Source organism: Xenopus laevis, chromosome 9_10L, assembly GCF_017654675.1.
Source record: "Xenopus laevis strain J_2021 chromosome 9_10L, Xenopus_laevis_v10.1, whole genome shotgun sequence".
NCBI classification, from domain to species: Eukaryota; Metazoa; Chordata; class Amphibia; order Anura; family Pipidae; genus Xenopus; species Xenopus laevis.
The window spans coordinates 11,540,716-11,560,723 of NC_054387.1; the positions used below are offsets into that span (position 1 = coordinate 11,540,716).

General features: G+C 39.8%; 1 protein-coding gene across 1 annotated transcript in view; it reads right to left on the bottom strand.

Moving 5' to 3' along the window:
• Positions 1–912: 912 nt before the first annotated feature.
• Positions 913–20,008, bottom strand: part of LOC108700899 (probable phospholipid-transporting ATPase IIA) — a 52,398-nt gene continuing 33,302 nt past the window's right edge. The window contains exons 16-28 of the mRNA XM_018234937.2: positions 19,608–19,700; positions 18,503–18,586; positions 17,729–17,899; positions 16,574–16,672; positions 16,288–16,377; positions 15,795–15,939; positions 15,530–15,594; positions 15,253–15,408; positions 10,865–10,929; positions 6,853–6,961; positions 6,598–6,655; positions 5,647–5,850; positions 913–4,472 (exon numbers count right to left, since the gene is read on the bottom strand). Coding sequence (XP_018090426.1) covers positions 4,336–4,472; positions 5,647–5,850; positions 6,598–6,655; positions 6,853–6,961; positions 10,865–10,929; positions 15,253–15,408; positions 15,530–15,594; positions 15,795–15,939; positions 16,288–16,377; positions 16,574–16,672; positions 17,729–17,899; positions 18,503–18,586; positions 19,608–19,700 — 1,476 coding nt within the window. The 3' untranslated portion in view covers positions 913–4,335. The remainder of the gene's footprint in view (positions 4,473–5,646; positions 5,851–6,597; positions 6,656–6,852; positions 6,962–10,864; positions 10,930–15,252; positions 15,409–15,529; positions 15,595–15,794; positions 15,940–16,287; positions 16,378–16,573; positions 16,673–17,728; positions 17,900–18,502; positions 18,587–19,607; positions 19,701–20,008) is intronic.

Genomic DNA, 20,008 nt, shown 5'->3' on the forward strand with positions numbered 1-20,008 from the left:
CTGGATAATGGATCTTTCTGTAATTTAGATCTTCATACCTTAAGGCTACTAGAACATCATGTAAACATTAAATAAACCCAATAGGCTGGTTTTGCTTCCAATAAGGATTAATTATATCTTAGTTGGGATCAAGTACAAGCTACTGTTTTATTATTACACAGAAAAAGGAAATCATTTTTAAACATTTGGATAAAATGGAGTCCACGGGTGACTGTCTTACCGTAATTCGGAGCTTTAAGAATAGCAAGTTTCCGGATAACGGATTACAGGTTTCCGGGTAACGGATCCCATACCTGTACAAATTACAGTTTTTTTTATTACAGAAAAAAAGAAAATCATTTTTAAAATGATAAAATTTGGATAAAATGGTATCTATGGGAGTAAACAAGTGATGGGTGAATTTGTCCCGTTTCGATTCGCCGTGAAATTCGCAAAACAACGGAAAATTTGTGAAATGTGAATTTTGCCACCGGCATCAATTTGCGGGCATCAAATTCCAACGCTGGTGACAATTTGCCGCTCACCTATTTTATCCAATTGCATAAAGTTAATGGGCCTGCATTAAATTGTCACCGGCGTTGATTTTCATGCCCGCGAATTTTTAGCGAGTTTAGCGAATTTTGCAGGAAATTTGTGAATTTTCGGCGAAGTGAAATAGGACAAATTTGCCCATGACTAGTTTTCTCCCATAGATGTCATTTTCCCAAAAAACTTTGACAATGGCGAATATTCACGGGCGAATCTTCACGGCAGATTCGCAAATTTATTCCAAACGTGGATATGCATTGCGAATACGCGTCTGACGAATAAATTCACCCATCATTAGAGACAACCTTCCTGTATTTCAAATAATGGGTTTCCAGATAACTGATCCAATACCTGTACTAATTAATAAGAACCAAAACACCAAACTGCATAAAGTCATTTTTAATTTCCTGCTGCGAATCCCTTTTCCGATCGTCCGACAGGCTGGATATGTTACAGCACAGGACAATAAATAAGCAAAATTCATATCAGCATCCAATATATATATATATATATAAATATACACATCATCATCATCATCATCGTCACCTACACAATACAGAGCAGAAAGCAGAATTTGTATCCAAGTCGCAATGACTTTCAGTCCGTTATTATATGGAGAAAATGTTTCATGCCTCCGGTTTATTATTGGAACGAATCGAGGGCGAATGCCAAGGGCTTCTGTATTACAGAAATAACATCCCACCTTCCCTTTCCACAATCAGAACCAAAAGTCCACAATAAACAACATCGCTTTCCATACGTGAATTTGGACAATGTCACCCCCCTCCCAATCATTTCCTTTTTTCTGATTTATTAAATGGACATAAAACACACGGAGCGGAAGATGGAAACAGTCCCGTGACTTGTTATTGAAGAACGCGGCGGCCATCGAGACGTAACAGACGAATCAATAAAAGCAGAGTTTTATCTTACTGTAATAAGCCCTGTTACAAAGGAAGGCTTTGTTTAAATTGATTTAAGGACAGCAGGAAATTGGCACGAATATTGACCAAATTTTAAAATATATATTAAAAAAAAAATTTGACCCATGCTCTAAGTCTGGGAGGTTGATTTTGGCAGCTCACAATGCAGTTTTAAATAATTTATTGCGAATTAAGTAGAGACAAATAAAGAGACAATTTCACATAAATAGTGCAGAGCCGGTTCCCTTAGTGCCCAAAGAGGGAAGGGTAGCACATAAAATCTCATTTATATACAGAGAGTGGTATAGTTCTGCTACTTCCCTGCTGCAACTGACAGACACAAGCCAATGACTCATGCCGTCTATCCCCTGCCAATGACTAGACACACCGGGGAGATACATGAGTCATCCGGTTGCACCAGGGATACATTTTACAGCGGAGGGAGCACAGTAACGAACATTCATTTCTTAAAACAAAGGCAAGTTATGGAAACGATGTTATTAATGATTTAGCATCGATGTGCAGATGCAAAGGGTTAGGCTATAAAATGAATTTCCAGATTTATATCCAATTCGCAGCCAATTTGATTTGGATTTAATACCCAGTGAAGCTTCAATAAACATTTAAAGCAAACAAAGTTTGCCTTTAGCCTGAAGAAATAGAAAGCAATGGGTGCACAGTTTACTAAGGGTTTAATAACCCATTGCAACCAATCAGCACTGAGGATTTGCTGGGTAGCTGAAGGCAAACCTCTGATTGGTCGCTGTAGATCGAGAGACCCGAGCAAAGCCAATGGAATTACTATCTTCTCTCATATTCCAGCCTTGATGACTAGAAATTGATTTTAAAATGAATAATTAGTAGGTTGCATTCTAAGACAACATGGTGGTTGCCATTAAGCTCTTTAAAGGCCAAATAGCCTCGTCAGTCTACTGACAAACTCACTGTAATATGGAAAGTAAAAACCCGGACAGGACAAAGTATAAATGTTGGATTCGGGTGCCATGCCTGAAAGTGTCCCACTATAAAAGGATGAACATGAATTGGCTTTTCAAGTTAGACAGCCTATGATTAAGGTGCTCCAGGCCATGAAACACATGTGCCCTTTTATGTTAATCGAGTAAAAACGTATGTACTTCTATCCTGTGGTCTGTTCATTGGAATTCTTGGAGCTCCAGTCCAGTGCTCGGCTCTCCTTGGCTGAAGGTAGGGTTGCCACCTTTTCTGGAAAAAAAACACTGGCCTTCCTTCATATTAATCTTTTTTCCATATTAATAACATTGGGATCAGCCATCATTTTTACGGCCAGGCCAGGCCTAGCTGAAGGCTTTGTGCTTGTCACCAAAGCTGGCCGTTTCTGCTGGAGAGTTGGCCTGCTTTCATAAGGAGTTTGTTTTCTAGGTGTGTTTTACCGACAAGCTTACATCTGACAGATATGAGAGGATTTTCCTTTTACGGCTGCTGCTATAAGGAGTCCACGATCCCCTGCACTGAGCTGGGCAGTTTATTGTCCTGGAGCCACTGGGCTTTACCAGACTGTCCATAGCCAGGGTTGGATTTCCAGTTCATGCACTCCTAGGCTGGCTACTCAAGAACCCTCACCACCACCACTCACATACTTGATCAGCCACATATCCACCACCTTGCTTTATTCATTCACATGGACCCCCTCTTGACTGTCCAATCCAACTGCTCCTACCATTGTTGATTCAGTTGGGCAGCAGGCCACCCATAATATCATCTAATATCTCTAGTTCCTTCTAAACAACCATTGTCAATGATAAATTAGCTGATGGAGCTCCATATTTATTAAGTCTAAAAAAATTTCACCCAACCCATAATCGTGACTCTCTAACTTTCAGTGTATCATCTCCACAGCCTGGGGGCAGATTTAAGTATGCACCGTCTCTACTCTTAATCCCATTAAAACCCCATAGTTACAAAGGAAAATCAAGCCACTGACATCTACAAACCTCTCCTCATTCTAACTGCTCATTGGTTGCTATGGGTTACTAGACCAAGTTTAACAGTTGGCATTGATTTACATATAGATTCAATAAAATGACAAATTCTTTAAAGCCAACATACACCAACAAGAAAGTTTGGATCATTCATATCACTATAAGATCAATTCTTACTCCTGGCCCTTTATTGCTGAATAATCAGACGACAGCACGGCCATGTTGTCTACTGCCCAGTAAAAGCTGCTATCCCTAAACACTTGTGAGATCTATATCGGTTTAATCAAGTGGCATATTGATCGCCAAAGTAATAAATTAAATTACTGCACATTAATATCATTGATAAACAACAAAAAAAGTTATTATTTGCTGAATTGCTGTAAACATAATGTTCCCTTCTTCACATTTAAGCTCTGGTGGCCTATGGAAACCCCAGGGAAATTTGGCTCTATAAGGCCTCCATGTATTTCAGTGGACCATGGTCTTTAACTTGTGAGATTTCAAAGGGGTTACGGGGGGATGGGGGGCTGTCAAATGTAATAAACCTGGTTAAGCGTTTATCTTGTTCTATTTTTCACAAATAATCCCCTTCTCAGACACAAAGTATCACAGGGAGAATGGACACCAGAAACAGCAAGGTAATGCTAACAAGTCATGCCTCCAATGCATCGACGGGCCATAGAGTCTGGAGACTTTGAATGAGCTCCACAGACAAATCCCCTGGAACCTCTTGTTTCTTCTGAGTAGGAATGATTGTTCATCACTGATTGACCTTCTGCTCCAATGCCCCATATCCCTTTTGTTCAGAAAAGCAGCATAGAATATCGGCTAACGGCACAATCCACATGACGGTCCAACAAGGTTGGCAAATTATTCTTGACATTTTCAGTGTCCGTCCATTAGAGTTTCGGAAAGTTAAGAGTCTAGGATGTCAGCTTGGAGTAATTTGGAGGAGAGAATTTCCTTCTCAGGTACTTGAGGACGTAGAGGGGCAGACAACTCACCAACGTAATGGAGGTCACTTTCCAGAGGAACGACAAAGTAGCAATGAAGTAGACATCTATGAGCAACAAAATGAAACGTTTAGTTGAAGACACTTTGTGTACATTTTGATCAGGGGAAATCTATAGCTATATATAGAAACATTGGGGTAACAGTCACACTGCTATAGTTCTAAGGGTACCCAGGGCACAAATAAGCACTCACCCCAAATCTCACCCTAACTGGCCTTCGGGCGGGGCCCCCTTAGCTCATAACAAGGTTACAGATATATAGAAACATTGGGGTAACAGTCACCCTGCTATAGTTCCAGGGGTACCGAGGGCACAAATAAGCACTCACCCCAAATCTCCCCCTAACTGGCCTTCAGGCTGGGCCCCCTTAGCTCATAACAAGGTTACAGATATATAGAAACATTGGGGTAACAGTTGTCTGCAATGTAAACACCTAAATATAACAAACTTTTAAATGACATATATAAATATGGAATTTACCCCGTTTCTGTCATTGAAGACAACACTATAATGAATATATCAGTATATATATATATACTATATATATATAAAGTGGAAAGGCCACAGGCTATGGGAAGTACTGGTAAGTATATGTAGGGAGGATGGCCTTTTCCCATTGCCTTTGATGTCAGGAAGAGAGAGAACATCCCCTTTTCCCTAGCAGGATACACAGTATGAATTGTGTTGGGTCCCTTCCTCTGGGCTGAAAACCTATCTATCCTGACAGCCTCTCAGTATCAAAGGGCTAGAATGATGAAGGGGTGACAGTTGAATGAAGATAAAAAGTTATTGTACAAAAAATATATACAGGAGATTTCCTCAATGAAGAAGAGTAGATATATTCCTTTTCTATTTAACCAAGAATTATATGAGAAAGGTTAAAGGAAATCTATTCTACATTGAACCATTTGTATTGAAGAAAATGTATTTTTCCCTGTGCAGCAGACTGTCCATATACCACGGCAGCAATGTGTATTAAATATAAATAACATACTTTGATAGCTGAGACTAGGCTTTTATTAGGACATCAGTAATTAGCGGGAAGAAGAACAGAATATGCTTATCGACACCCCTTAAGATTTCCATTCAACCAGAAACCATGAAATTTTAACGCATCAGAACATCCAATGCACTTATGTGTCAATTAAAATAAATTTTTCACCATCCTAAAACGGGTCCCTGGCTGACATCTTGGTCCTGGTGTCCACAATGCCCACTTACCTATGAATTCATGTAAGAAGACCAAAGAGGCCACGTAGCAGGACAGGCTGAGGAGCTCGGCAACGATCACTAACCAGTGCCACGTCTGGATGGTCAGGGCCACCATGAGAAGCTCGGTCAGAATTAGAGATGTGAAGGAAATTGCCACTATGTGGACAAACTCTGACTCGAATAGAAGTAATGCCCCGTACATGATGATACTTCCTGCAAAGAAATAGATGCAGTACTGTAAATAGCCAATGGTGTGTTCTTCTATCAATCATCATACTCAACACATTACTGTATAGAAGGAAAAGTCTCTTGGGTATCTATAGCAGGACGTCCAGCTGTAGACTAAACATTACCCTCCAGGTGATTTATATGGTCCCAGGCCTGAAAGCTCCATAGGTTTCCCTATACAATATAATTTTATTAAAATCTATTCAATGAACAGAAGGCTTGGTGGCCCTCTACAGTAGATGTTTCCAAAGGATAGAGAATTGTCAGATTTAGAGTATTTAATGGACTATATATGTGCTTCTCAACCATGCTTGCTTTACCATTAATTAGCATCTAGATCCCTAATGAAGGATGTCAACAAGTCAACTGGAAGTGCCATAGAACTTAGACCTAAATGCCAGCTATAGTAGGACCGTCCCAACTGCCAACTGTGGGCCAAACATTACCCTCCATGTGATTTATATGGTCCCAGGCCTGATGGCTCTAAAGGTTTCACTGTGCAATATAATTGTATTATAATTTATTCCATGAACATAAGGTTTGGTGGCCCTCTACAGTAGATGTTTCCAAAGGATAGAGAAACATCCGATTTAGTGTATTCAATGGACTACTTCCCATATGTACTACTCAATCATGATCGCTTCACCACTAATTAGCATTTGGATCACTAATGGAGGATGTCAACAAGTCAACTGGAAGTGCCATAGCCCTTAGACATAAATGCCAGCTTACCTTGATAGATACTGATCAAAACCCAAATGAGAAACGTTTTATATGACAAAGGTCGGCCCTGGAAAAGAGTTCGAAAAAAAAAAAGAAATGTCAACAATAGGAATCACAGGTTCGGTTCTCTTATTTGCAGACTGTGGCCTTGGACGACTATGTGTATTACTGAAATCATTTCAGTATTTGTTTGTTTACATGTTTACAGACTGTTAAGTCCAGGGGTTGAGAATATATATTAGTACAAGAGAGGAACACACTTACTTTGAGCAGGTCCTTATAGAGTTCCGGATACAACATTGCGACTTCTGATTTCACATCTTTATCCAAGACCAGAGAAAAAACTGGGAACATTGTATAGATTGTAGAATATCTACGGGAATGCAAACGATATAGTCTTAAATGTCACAGAGCGCAAGTGACAAAATACTTTTTTGAAACCTTTTTGGTAATGAAAGAAACGGAAGATACAACAAGCCTAAAGTCAACCGAGTCAGAGATCAACATAACCATCTACATGAAAAAAAAATCCAGTGCTCATAGAAGTATCTGCTCTAGGTCCTCATCCCAAAAACTGGGGATACTCGATACTGAGCTGGCTGCTCTCTTCGCTAGTGGTGACCTACCATAGCTCACAGATCTTTTGTAATACACTTTGACAGGCACCATGAACTCATTAGGAATAAAGGACTACAGTCAATTTATAAACTTGATTGTGTTGACTGTGCACTGAATGATTCACTTTGAAGTGAACTTTAAATATGTTATAGAATGGCCAATTCTAAGCAACTTTTAAATTGGTCTTCATTATTAATTTTTATAGTATTTGCCTACTTCTTGTAATAACTTACCCCAGTAGGGGTGGTGGAGTTCGACGGGGACACCCGCAGCACTCCATGCGGGGACGCCCGCAAGGATCTTCTGCGCCTAGGGCGAGCGCGCCGCTTCCGTCCGTATGACGTCAGCGCGCAATGGCACAAATTTGTATTTAAAGGGACAGTTTGTAATTGTATATTGCCTGTGATAGGATTGATATCCTGGTGCTTCCTTGCCTTGTGTTTCTGTTCCTGAGCCTAGATCTTGTTTGTTAATCCGTGTTTGACCCTGCCTGTATATTGACTACTCTGAATTCTGAATATTGACCCAGCCTGAACTTTGACCACTCTTTGCCTGATCCCTTGTGCCTGTTTGATAACCGGTTTTGACCCTTGCCTGCCTGACGATTCTGTTATCTGCCTGCCTCGACCCAGCCTGTCTGACCATCCGCTTGCCTTGACCTTTGTACTGTGACCTTCGGCCTAAAGACTCTGCTAAACAGCCGTGCCCCTTTGCCAGCCAGAACATCTCGCTTTGCACCCCTCGTTAAGTCCAGATGGCACCCAAGTAAGCTGAGGGCTCCTCCCGAAGCCCAACGGTGGTCACACTACTGGTGAAGCCGAGCCGAGACCAGGGTGCTTGGCACTTGTTCTGGTATTGGGTGCTGGCCGTGACACTTCTTCTGACTCTTTCCAGCTTCCAAATGGGGGTCACTGACCCCATAAAACAAAAAAAAAATGCTCTGTACAGCTAAACATGTATTGTTATTGCTACTTTTTATTATTCATGGTTCTATTCAGACTTTCTCCTATTCCTATTCTAGTCTTTTATTCAAATAAATCCATGGTTGCTAGGGTCATTTGGAGGATAGCAACCAGATTACAAGATGGTGAGCTGCAGAATAAAAAGCGAAATAACTAAAAAAAAAAACACAAATAATAAAAAATAAAAAAAAATGCAAATTGTCTCCAAATATCACTCGCTATATCATACTAAAAGTTAACTTGAAGGTTACGTTTTGGGTTTTATTTCTAGTAATGGGGATAGTCATGGCTATAAACTTTAAAAACAGAATGTTGACTCAGGGATGAATCATAAGATTGGTATCAAGTCATGTTGGATTTCAGCCCCAACTTTAACCACTTTTTGGACAAAATAAGCCAAGGTATCCACCTTAAAGGGAGTTGTTCATCTTTGAGTTAAATTTTAAGTATGATGTAGAGAGTGATATTCTGAGACAATCTGCAGTTGGTTTTATTTTTTTTTCATTATTTGCGGTTTTTGAATTATTTAGCTTTTTATTCAGCAGCTCTTCAGTTTGCAATTTCAGCCATCTGGTTGCTAGGGTCCAAATTACCCGAGCAACAAAGCATTGGCTTGAATAGAGAGTGGATTATGAATTGAAGAGACCTGAATAGAAAGAGGAGTAATAAAAAATAATAATACATTGGTAGCCTTAAAGAGCATTTGTTTCTTAGATGGGGTCAGTGACACCCATTTGTAAGCTGGAAAGAGTCAGAAGAAAAAGGCAAATAATTAACTTTTTTTTTTTTAAATTTTAAATTTTTAAAATTTTTAAAAAACTATAAAAATAAATAAATAATGAAGACCAGTTGAAATTTTGCTTAGAATTGGCCATTCTATAACATACTTAATTACAGAAAGGTGAACCACCTCTTTCATTCTCCCTTTTGTGTGCGTCCACAGCAACAGAACCTAAATTAACTTAGCTACTCTGTCAAGAACCAACGTGGTCAAGTGCAAGATTGAGAAGCTACTCTCTACAGTCAAGTTCTAGGTCTAGTTCTAGACTACCAACAGAATCATGGTAGGTAGATAGATCTGAACTCACAGGACACCAAGTCATTCCTGGCGACCATGTCTAACACATTGAAAAGAAATAATAGTCCCAATTTCAGGCAATAGACTAGTTCTTCTTGAGTCAGTTCCCACAGTGCAGGAATCATGCCTAACTCAGACAGAGGAGTTGTTGGCCACGCACCAATTCTCCATCCGTTTTGCATCACACAAGGCCCCCAGGAGGCCACAGATTTACAGAACTGCGCTGTGACCGCATTAAGTTGGGTGGCCTTACTCTGAACCAAGCTAACATAAAGGGTCGGCGAGGAAGGGTGGAATAAAGGAATATGAAAATAGTATGTAATTAATCTTCTCACTGCTTCCTTAATGCTTCCCTGTAAAACAAATGAAAATAGCAGAATGGGGATATGGGAATTCTTTGCACTTAGGTTTCCACAAACTTCTCACAAAGTCTTTGAAGCCGGAAAAAAAGGCCAATGTTATCTTTGCCCTTTAAGGATCCTACAAAGAGAAGTAACGAAAGTAACAGTTGGCCTTTACATAGTTACATAGTTACATAGTTAAATTGGGTTGAAAAAAGACAAAGTCCATCAAGTTCAACCCCTCCAAATGAAAACCCAGCATCCCTACACACACCCCTCCTTTAGGCTGATTTCCAGGTCAGTGCCCTGACTGTGAGAATAAGGACCAACTGCCTGCCCGTAATCTGCAGGCTGCACCTGCTCCATTCACACCATTTTGTTTCTTGGCTTATAGGCTTAAAGGAGAAGGAAATTCCTCGTGCACTTGGGGAATAAAGAGGAAGATGGAAGTGGATCACTCCGTGGTGCTCACTGGTATAACCCCGGGCCGGTGCAGTTTTCTGCTGATAGGAGCACCAGCCCGGGGTTTCAGGTAAGTCAATACAATCACTTGGAGGTGCCTAACATTTGGCACCCCAAGTGTAAGAAGACTTCTTCCTTCTCCTTTATGGTACATGGGACAACTACTGCTATTTCTTAAAGCCTAAAAATACATTGTTAACCCCCCCTAAACTGTACCCTGTCTTCCTTCCTATTGCATTCAATGAGAATCACATTTAAGGGGTCGTTCATCTTTAATTTAACTTTCAGTATCTTATAAATACGAAGCAACTTTCCAATTGGCCTTCGTTATTTATATTTTATAGTTAGTAAATGATCTGCCTTCGCTTCTAACACTTTCCAGCTTCCATATGGGGGTCTCTGACCCCATCTAAAAAACAAATGCTCTGTAAGCCTACAATTATATTGTTATTGCTACTTTTTATTCCTCATCTTTCTATTCAGGCCTCTCCTATTCATATGCCAGTCTCTTATGCAAATCAATGCAGGGTTGCTAGGGTACTTTAGACTCTAGCAACGAGATTGCTGAAATAGCAAACTGAAGCTAAATAACTCAATAACCACAGATAATAAAAAATTTAAATCAATTGCAAATTGCCTTGGAATATCACCCATGTACTAGAAGTTAACTCAAAGGTGACCCACCCCTGCTAATATTGGTGTAGAAGAGATTCTTCTATGAGGAACTGGAAGCAGAATCAATACCACTGGCAAATGGAATCATACTGGAACTCACAGTACACACAAAGGAACCGACAGAAAATTAAAATACTCACCCAATAATAAGGAATCCTTGGTACAATGGAACGGAGGCAAAGTAAAATACCGACGAGAAGACAGCCTGAGAAAAATAACACATGAACCATTATTTCATCACTCATGTATTATATAGTGAATAAAGTACCCCCTTTTGTAAAATATAGGGATATTATAAGTTACCGAGGAGTTTCATGACCATTATTATAATACACAAATTTCAATGAGTCATGTGACAGAAATGACATCAGAACTCACCGTTTATAACTGATGACATCAGAACTCACCGTTTATAAGAATATAATTTACAGGATATTCATGGCTTTTGTGTATTATAAAGGGATAATGTACCCCCTATTGTAAATGATAAAGATATTAGAAGTAACTGAGGGGTTCTGTGACCATATAAAGGCACAAGGCTGCAGGCTGAGTTATACAGGGAACTCTGAGTATCACTCATGTATTATAAGAGATAATGTACCCCCTACTGTAAATGATAAGGATATTAGAAGTCACTGAGGGGTTCTGTGACCATATAAAGGCACAAGGCTGCAGGCTGAGTTATACAGAGAACTCTGAGTATCACTCATGTATTATAAGGGATAATGTACCCCCTACTGTAAATGATAAGGATATTAGAAGTCACTGAGGGGTTGTTCTGTGGCCATATAAAGGCACAAGGCTGCAGGCTGAGTTATACAGAGAACTCTGAGTATCACTCATGTATTATAAGGGATAATGTACCCCCTACTGTAAATGATAAGGATATTAGAAGTCACTGAGGGGTTGTTCTGTGGCCATATAAAGGCACAAGGCTGCAGGCTGAGTTATACAGAGAACTCTGAGTATCACTCATGTATTATAAGGGATAATGTACCCCCTACTGTAAATGATAAGGATATTAGAAGTCACTGAGGGGTTGTTCTGTGGCCATATAAAGGCACAAGGCTGCAGGCTGAGTTATACAGGGAACTCTGAGTATCACTCATGTATTATAAGGGATAATGTACCCCCTACTGTAAATGATAAGGATATTAGAAGTCACTGAGGGGTTCTGTGACCATATAAAGGCACAAGGCTGCAGGCTGAGTTATACAGGGAACTCTGAGTATCACTCATGTATTATAAGGGATAATGTACCCCCTACTGTAAATAATAAGGATATTAGAAGTCACTGAGGGGTTCTGTGACCATATAAAGGCACAAGGCTGCAGGCTGAGTTATACAGAGAACTCTGAGTATCACTCATGTATTATAAGGGATAATGTACCCCCTACTGTAAATGATAAGGATATTAGAAGTCACTGAGGGGTTGTTCTGTGGCCATATAAAGGCACAAGGCTGCAGGCTGAGTTATACAGGGAACTCTGAGTATCACTCATTTATTATAAGGAATAATGTACCCCTACTGTAAATGATAAGGATATTAGAAGTAATTGAGGGGTTCTGTGACCATATAAAGGCACAAGGCTGCAGGCTGAGTTATACAGGTTGTAGGACCCTGAGGTACCTTATAATACATTTAATTTTAAGCTACTGTACATAAATTCTTATTTTGTGAATACTATTTCCTATGGTGAAACCAATGACACATGCATCGAAGTGGCAAAATTAGTTTTCTTAATTAATTAACCTCTATCCACCATGAGATCTCTTATTCCAGTCCTAAAAATCCTGACAGAGCATAAGCTTTAGGCAGGAAAAGAAGCAGACGGTTGCCTGTGCTGTATATAGGACAGCAGTGAGTTTAAATGAGGTGACGGGGCCTGGCGTAGTACAACAATGACCCGGGGTTACTGTTTACCCTCCAGAGAGGAAATATAAGATGGAAGTGTAAAGTATTGTATAGTACCAGTAATTCTGGATATCCTGCGTTGAATAATATGTCATAATTCATGGGCTGGAAAATTTCGCATTCGGCTTTTCAAACAAGACATTCAAAGCAGAGTAGAACAATTACACAAAGGATGAAATTTCTAAGTGTAAAGATGATGTATGGGGCAGCAGTTATATAACGGAATAGAGACCCTAATATGTTTGGCTACATGTTTAAAGTGACCCTGCTTAAAGGGGTGCTTCACCTTTGAGTTAACTGTTAGTATGATGTAGGGAATGATATTCTGAAACAATTTGTAATTAGTTTTCTTTTTTTGTTATTTATGGTTTTTGAGATATTTTTGAGTTAGCTTTTTATTCAGCAGCTCTCCAGTTTGCAATTTCAGCAGTCAGGTTGCTAGGGCCCAAATTAGCCTAGCAACCATGCACTGGTTTGAAATATGAATAGGAGAGTAGAAATAGGAATATTAAAAAGTAGCATCAACAATACAGTTGTAGCTTTACAAATCATTTGCTTTTAGATGGGGTCGGTGATCCTTATTTTATACTTAAAAAAAAACAAATAATAAGGACCAATTGAAAAGTTGCTTAGAACTGGCCATTCTATAACATACAGAAAGTAAATTTAACGGTGAACCACCGCTTTAAAGGGAGAATTCACCTATTTAATATCTGTAAACCTTAGCACTATTGCATTTGGTACTTTTTAATTTTTAAATTATCTATCATTTAAGTCAGACCTAGAATTTAAGAAGTATAAAATAAAGTATTTTTATCTGCCTGACTATCATGAGTTTCTGTAACTCAAAACAAGGCTTTTAGTCAGTTATGAATCCTACTATTTAACACTAGGAAGGAAAAAAGATCTTACGCCATAAAGGACATCACTGATAGAACTACATTGCCCTCTACTGGCACTTAATAATCTCTATGTGGGTCAAAGAGCAGTATATCTATTTGCCAGATTTAGAATTTGGTTTTATTTTACTGGCAAATAGTAATAATATTAAGGCTCAAGAAATGTTAATTTCTAAGGCCTAGATATAAAGAATACCCAATTCTACTAAATTTAAAACAAAGCCTTTTTAAAAAAACAAAAAAACAGCTCTACATGGAGCATATTTTGAATGTGCAGCACCGGTGGGTTTGTTTAGCTCGTACGGCATTGTTTGAAGAAGAAAGTTATTTCCTTCTATTAAACTCTATGAGTCACCGCATAAAGCTTCTGTCACCACTTCAATTGTGCCGTTTCCTTCTGTTTACAAACTTGGCCATTTGGAGAATATTTGCAAAGTGCTTACACCCACAAAATGTCCTCATTTCTATTCTTTTTCTTGATCTTAAATGTCCCCACAAGAGAAAAAAAAGGAGGATAATCACATAGGTTGGCCCTTAAATCACTAGACTGTGACTCAGGGAATGACTGGGTTTCATTACGCATAACAGTAAGAGGAGACAGATTGATGTGTGCCCAGAACATTCAAATCTTTGTATATTTGTATTGATACATAAGGGAAGGAGGTGCCATATTGTTTCCCTTAGACAGTACAGTATGAGGGTATAGCTTATTGTGTGCCCAGAACATTCCTTCTCTGTATATTTGCATTTATACATATGGGAAGGAGGTGCCATATTGTTTCCCTTAGACAGTACAGTATGAGGGTATAGCTTATTGTGTGCCCAGAACATTCCTTCTCTGTATATTTGTATTTATACATATGGGAAGGAGGTGCCATATTGATTCCCTTAGACAGTACAGTATGAGGGTATAGCTTATTGTGTGCCCAGAACATTCCTTCTCTGTATATTTGTATTTTTACATATGGGAAGGAGGTGCCATATTGTTCCCTTAGACAGTACAGTATGAGGGTATAGCTTATTGTGTGCCCAGAACATTCCTTCTCTGTATATTTGTATTTACACATATGGGAAGGAGGTGCCATATTGGATTCCATTAGACAGTACAGTATGAGGGTATAGCTTATTGTGTGCCCAGAACATTCCTTCTCTGTATATTTGTATTTATACATATGGGAAGGAGGTGCCATATTGATTCCATTAGACAGTACAGTATGAGGGTATAGCTTATTGTGTGCCCAGAACATTCCTTCTCTGTATATTTGTATTTACACATATGGGAAGGAGGTGCCATATTGGATTCCATTAGACAGTACAGTATGAGGGTATAGCTTATTGTGTGCCCAGAACATTCCTTCTCTGTATATTTGTATTTATACATATGGGAAGGAGGTGCCATATTGATTCCATTAGACAGTACAGTATGAGGGTATAGCTTATTGTGTGCCCAGAACATTCCTTCTCTGTATATTTGTATTTACACATATGGGAAGGAGGTGCCATATTGGATTCCATTAGACAGTACAGTATGAGGGTATAACTTATTGTGTGCCCAGAACATTCCTTCTCTGTATATTTGTATTTATACATATGGGAAGGAGGTGCCATATTGTTTCCCTTAGACAGTACAGTATGAGGGTATAACTTATTGTGTGCCCAGAACATTCCTTCTCTGTATTTTTGTATTTACACATATGGGAGGTAGCTGCCATACCTGCATGGTGCTGATGCACAGGCTCCTGTGAATGACAAACTGGCTCAGTGCTGCTGATCTCTTGTAGCTGTTGCGTCCGTGCACCATGAGCAGCCTGCCCAAATGCTTAAACTGCGTGACAGAGAAGTCGGCAGCTAGAGATGCCTGCTTCCCTTCCTGAAACCCAAAGTAAACATATTCTGTTGAGAGGGTGAATATTCTGAGAGCTCCCATTGCTTCCTTCATACATACTATAATCCAAAAATCTTTAGTTTGGCAAAAAATTTTAAATTCTCACCTTTCCTTCAACTCCAACTCCACAGTCGGCCTCTTGGATCATGCTCACGTCATTACCTCCATCTCCTGCAATTCAGACAGAATAGGCCCTTAGTAATTACTTTCTATTTTCACTTGTGCTGCTGGGGGTCATTACGCTTATACTGTATAGGAGAGGCCTAATTGTGATCATTCACTAAAAACAGTTTTCCTAATTTCAGTCTACCAAGAATGAGGTCTTTCCTATCCATGAAACAGCCATTGGGATTGGCAGTTGCCTTTCTTACCAACAGCACATGTGAGTTTTCCTGTCCTTTCCTGTAACAGCCGAACAATTTGAGCCTTTTGGGTGGGGGCGCAGCGACAGCACACAACGGCGGGACACTGACACGCAAGCTCCATAAACTCGTACTCGTAATACTTTAGACACACCTAAAGTAACAGGTAACAAAGATCATGTTACAAGGCATAAACTCTGATTTGCAGAAGGTTTTATATGCCAACTCACAATCATAAATAAATATTTTTCATGGTAGAGTCTGAATTACTGGTCCCCCAAACACTGATAAAGATGATCTGTTAAAGGTCCCTAGGGCCAGAGTGCATAAATGAAAAAATCCTTATTAGTAGAGAAGCCATAGATTATACACGAGTCCTCACAGGTGGAGCCTATTTTAAAAGATCCATAGTGACATCATGGAGACGTATATACTAGCCCCACCCCTGCAAAGATCTTGTGGTTCCCTTTATATTCTATCAATATCTCTGGCCTCTAAATACCTCTAAGGAATCTCCAGATATAACTAAGGCGCAGTCGTGCTTTCTCCGAAATGCATTTAGTTCCAGATGGGCTTCTCCCCGATTTGTTACCTGTTTAAAAAAAAAAAGTATATGTTTTAACAGTAGAAAACAACAATAAAAATACACAACCAGTATATTATTTTGTTGTATTGTGGAATATTGGTATTTTTAGCTGCAGTCTAAACTGCTTAGATAGTTTGGGCAGTATGGATTTCATATGACCATGTAAGTTTTTCTATAGAATATATCTCAGACAATTACTCACAGGTCGGAAAATATGAATATCCTGGTTCCTTGTCACCAGATGTGCATTCTTTGCCGTACAAGTAGCGGTCTCTAGTTTGTCTCCAGTTAACATCCAGACCTGATTAGAGACAAAACACAAGCACCCTTGTGAAACAGCACTAACACACATGGTGAAAGCTTTGCCGCAAAGCAACACTGAACTGTTGAAGCTGAGCTGGTGCAGAGATTTACAAGGAGGAAATGAGGATGGAAGGAATATCAGGGAAGGATCAGGAAGAGGGGAGAAGAGGGCGTGGAGAGCAGAGAAGGAGTTATAGGAGAAAAAAACACAGAAAATGGACAAGGAGCAAAAAAAAAAAAAAAAAAAGACAGGGAGATCAGTGAAGGAAAAGTGGGTAGGGGACATGGGCATATAGACCAGGGATGGAAGAGGAGGAAGAGAAAGACAACATGGAGATCAGTGAAAGAGCTTGGGGAAGTAGACATGTAGACCATGGAAGAAGCGCCAAAAAGGGAAAAGGGCATGGATATCAAAGAAAGAGTGAAAAGAGGAGAGAGGGCAGGAAGAAATGGAGGTGAAGGGACAGAGATTTTTGAAGGAGCAGGAAGAAAGGCTACAGGTCAGTGAAGGGGTAGGGAAAAAGGTGTGTAGATCAAGGATGGAGCAGATGGGTGGGACATCAGTGATCAGTGGAGTAGAAGAGGCAGGGGAACAGGCAATGAAATATTAGGTTAGTAGTAGGTAGGAGGGGAATTTGGCATAAAGATCAGTGAAGAAGTGCGGTGGAGGAGAAGAAGACAAACTGAGGGAAGGAGCCAGCAAAGAAAGGAGCAAAGAGAGCATAGAAATCAAGGAAGGAAGTGAAGAATGCATATAAAGCCTAGTTTTTTGGAAGTGTTCAGGCCAGGTCATGTCACAAACCAAAGTATACATTTTTACAGTTCAACACAATCCTATTGGCACGTAACACAACTTTCCAGAAATTTCGGCTTTGTCTTAATAATACAATTAAATGCGACGTGACATGGTCATCACCCCAACCCATGATCATTGGCTGGCTTTGGTATGTCAGTGTTCTAGTTCAGAAACAGCTGTGGCACCACAAGTTGAAGATTACCGCTGAGGCGTATGAGATGATACTGTTACACTTTGCAATATAACAGATCATCGTACCTTCATGCCGGCATTCCTCAGTATCTCAAGGGTTGGCCGCACGTCCGCTTGCAATTGGTCTTCCACTCCGGTTAGACACAGTAGCTCCATCTCCATCTCCAAGCTCTCTATCACTGTTGCAACTTTGAGAGAACGGTCATGGACACTCAACTTTGCCTGAACATACCGGGCCTGGGAAAAGTTAGGGCAAAGATTAATCAGCTGTTCTCCAACTTCTATTGCTACTGTCTTCACAAAAGGTTCGGAACTCAATATTCTAAACCACTCATAGGTTCCTGTGGTCTAGTTTAACTCTAAGGCCTGCGATCCCCAATGGGAGTACTGGCCAAACTGGAACTGATTGGTATTTATAAGAAATATCTCCAATGTGTACATTACATGTTCCAAGGACATCTGCTGCTGAATAGAAATACTGTTGTAACCTTACAATACAATACAACTTATTACCTGTCTGTCTGATGACCAGACACAGTCCCCCATATTTAGGACCCTTATTTTTAACCTTCCTTAAAAAAGGTGAAATAAGGTTCATAGGACTTGAATTTATACTTGATGTTTGCCTGCGGGCTCCTTTTTAAAGACTGCACAGGCAGACTTCTGTGGCTCAACCTCAATAACCAGAATTCATTTTGCAATTAAAACTTCGATGGTATATAAAATATAAAATGTTAGGACTATTTGCTCTATAACCAATCGACAATTCTGTTGAAATTACTTGACTTTTAAATAAATACTATTATTTGGTGGAAAAAAACAAAACTTTTGGAAACTCACCTCAAAATCTTGATATTGCTCCTCAGTCAATGACTTTTTGGCCACGACGAGAACCCTTAAACCTTCTCGAGCCATATTCCCACACTGGAACCCAAAAAAGGGCGAGGGGTGGTTAATTTGAAGGTGGGTGTTTGATGAAAACAACAGCTTATTCCTTTCTGGCTAATGCACCTGAAAGGTTCCAGTGGGTGCTGACCTGCTTCTTGTCCCACTAGACTTGCCTCGTCCCCCCTCTCGTTCCCAAGGTTCTAACCTTCAAGGTCAAGTTTCACTCATTCACCAGCATTGGTCACTGCCCTAAAGATGGACATACAATGATCCCTTGTCCATATCGGTTGGTCTGTTGGTGGCCAGATCTTAATCCTTTTTCCCCTGAGCCCCAATGAAGATCCACACTTGCGGTCAAATCACCCACGATCCCCTTGTTCAACTTGAAGCCCATACGCACCGATTTCTAGTGAACTGTTGAGTGCGTTGCCAATTTTTCAAAGAGACCCTATATCTAAAAGTCTATTACATGCTCTGCTCGGGCTCTTCTATGCACGGAACTTACTGGTACAGGTATGGGATCTGTTATTCGGAAACCCATTATCCAGAAACTCCAAATTACAGAAAGGTCATCTCCCATGGAATCCATTTTATCAAAATAATCCAAATTCTTTCCTTTTTTTTCTGTAAGCAGTAGCTTGTACTTGATCCACACAATTAGTCCTTACGGGGAAGCAAAACCAGCCTTTTGGGTGTATTTCATGTTTACATGATTTTCTAATAGACTTAAGGTATGAAGATCCAAATTACAGAAAGATCAGTTATCGGGAAAACCCCAGGTCCCGAGCACTCTGGATAACAGGTCCCATACCTGTATTTGAAGGCCAGGATACAGACAGAATGTGTCTCCTTGATATACACAAGGATAACATGCATGAGAAACAGCCAATCAGAGACTGTAAGTACACATGTGGCTTGCCAGTACCAGTACTCACAGGTCTAATACGATAATTTCCATCCCACTGGTCCTTTAAGATGAGCAGTATAAGAAGGGCCTCTAGTATTTTAGTATTTCAGATGTCAGAGCTGCAACAGTCAGTACAAACATGTTACTCACCTCTTCCTCTAGCCAGTCGTTATACTGTACAATGCCCGCCATCACCACATCGGCTCCTTTCATGTAGAAAGTAATCTCCCCTGTAGAATCCTCCTGATAAAATAACAGAGCACATGGAATATGTTCATTTATACCATAACGCTATAATGAGGAGCTCCTAATTCCCCCATATCAGCTGGTAATGAGATAAGATATAGGAAGAATCCACTTACACAGTAGAATGGAGCTACAGAAACAGCTGCTAAGCAGTTGAATCTTCGGCATTGTCTCTTAAGGATGTGGTTCACCTTTCAGATAACTTTTAATATATATAAGATGGCCAAGTCTAAGCAACTTTTCAATTGGCCTTCATTTTTGTTTTGAATATTTTTTGAATTATTTGCCTTTTTTGAACTCTTTCC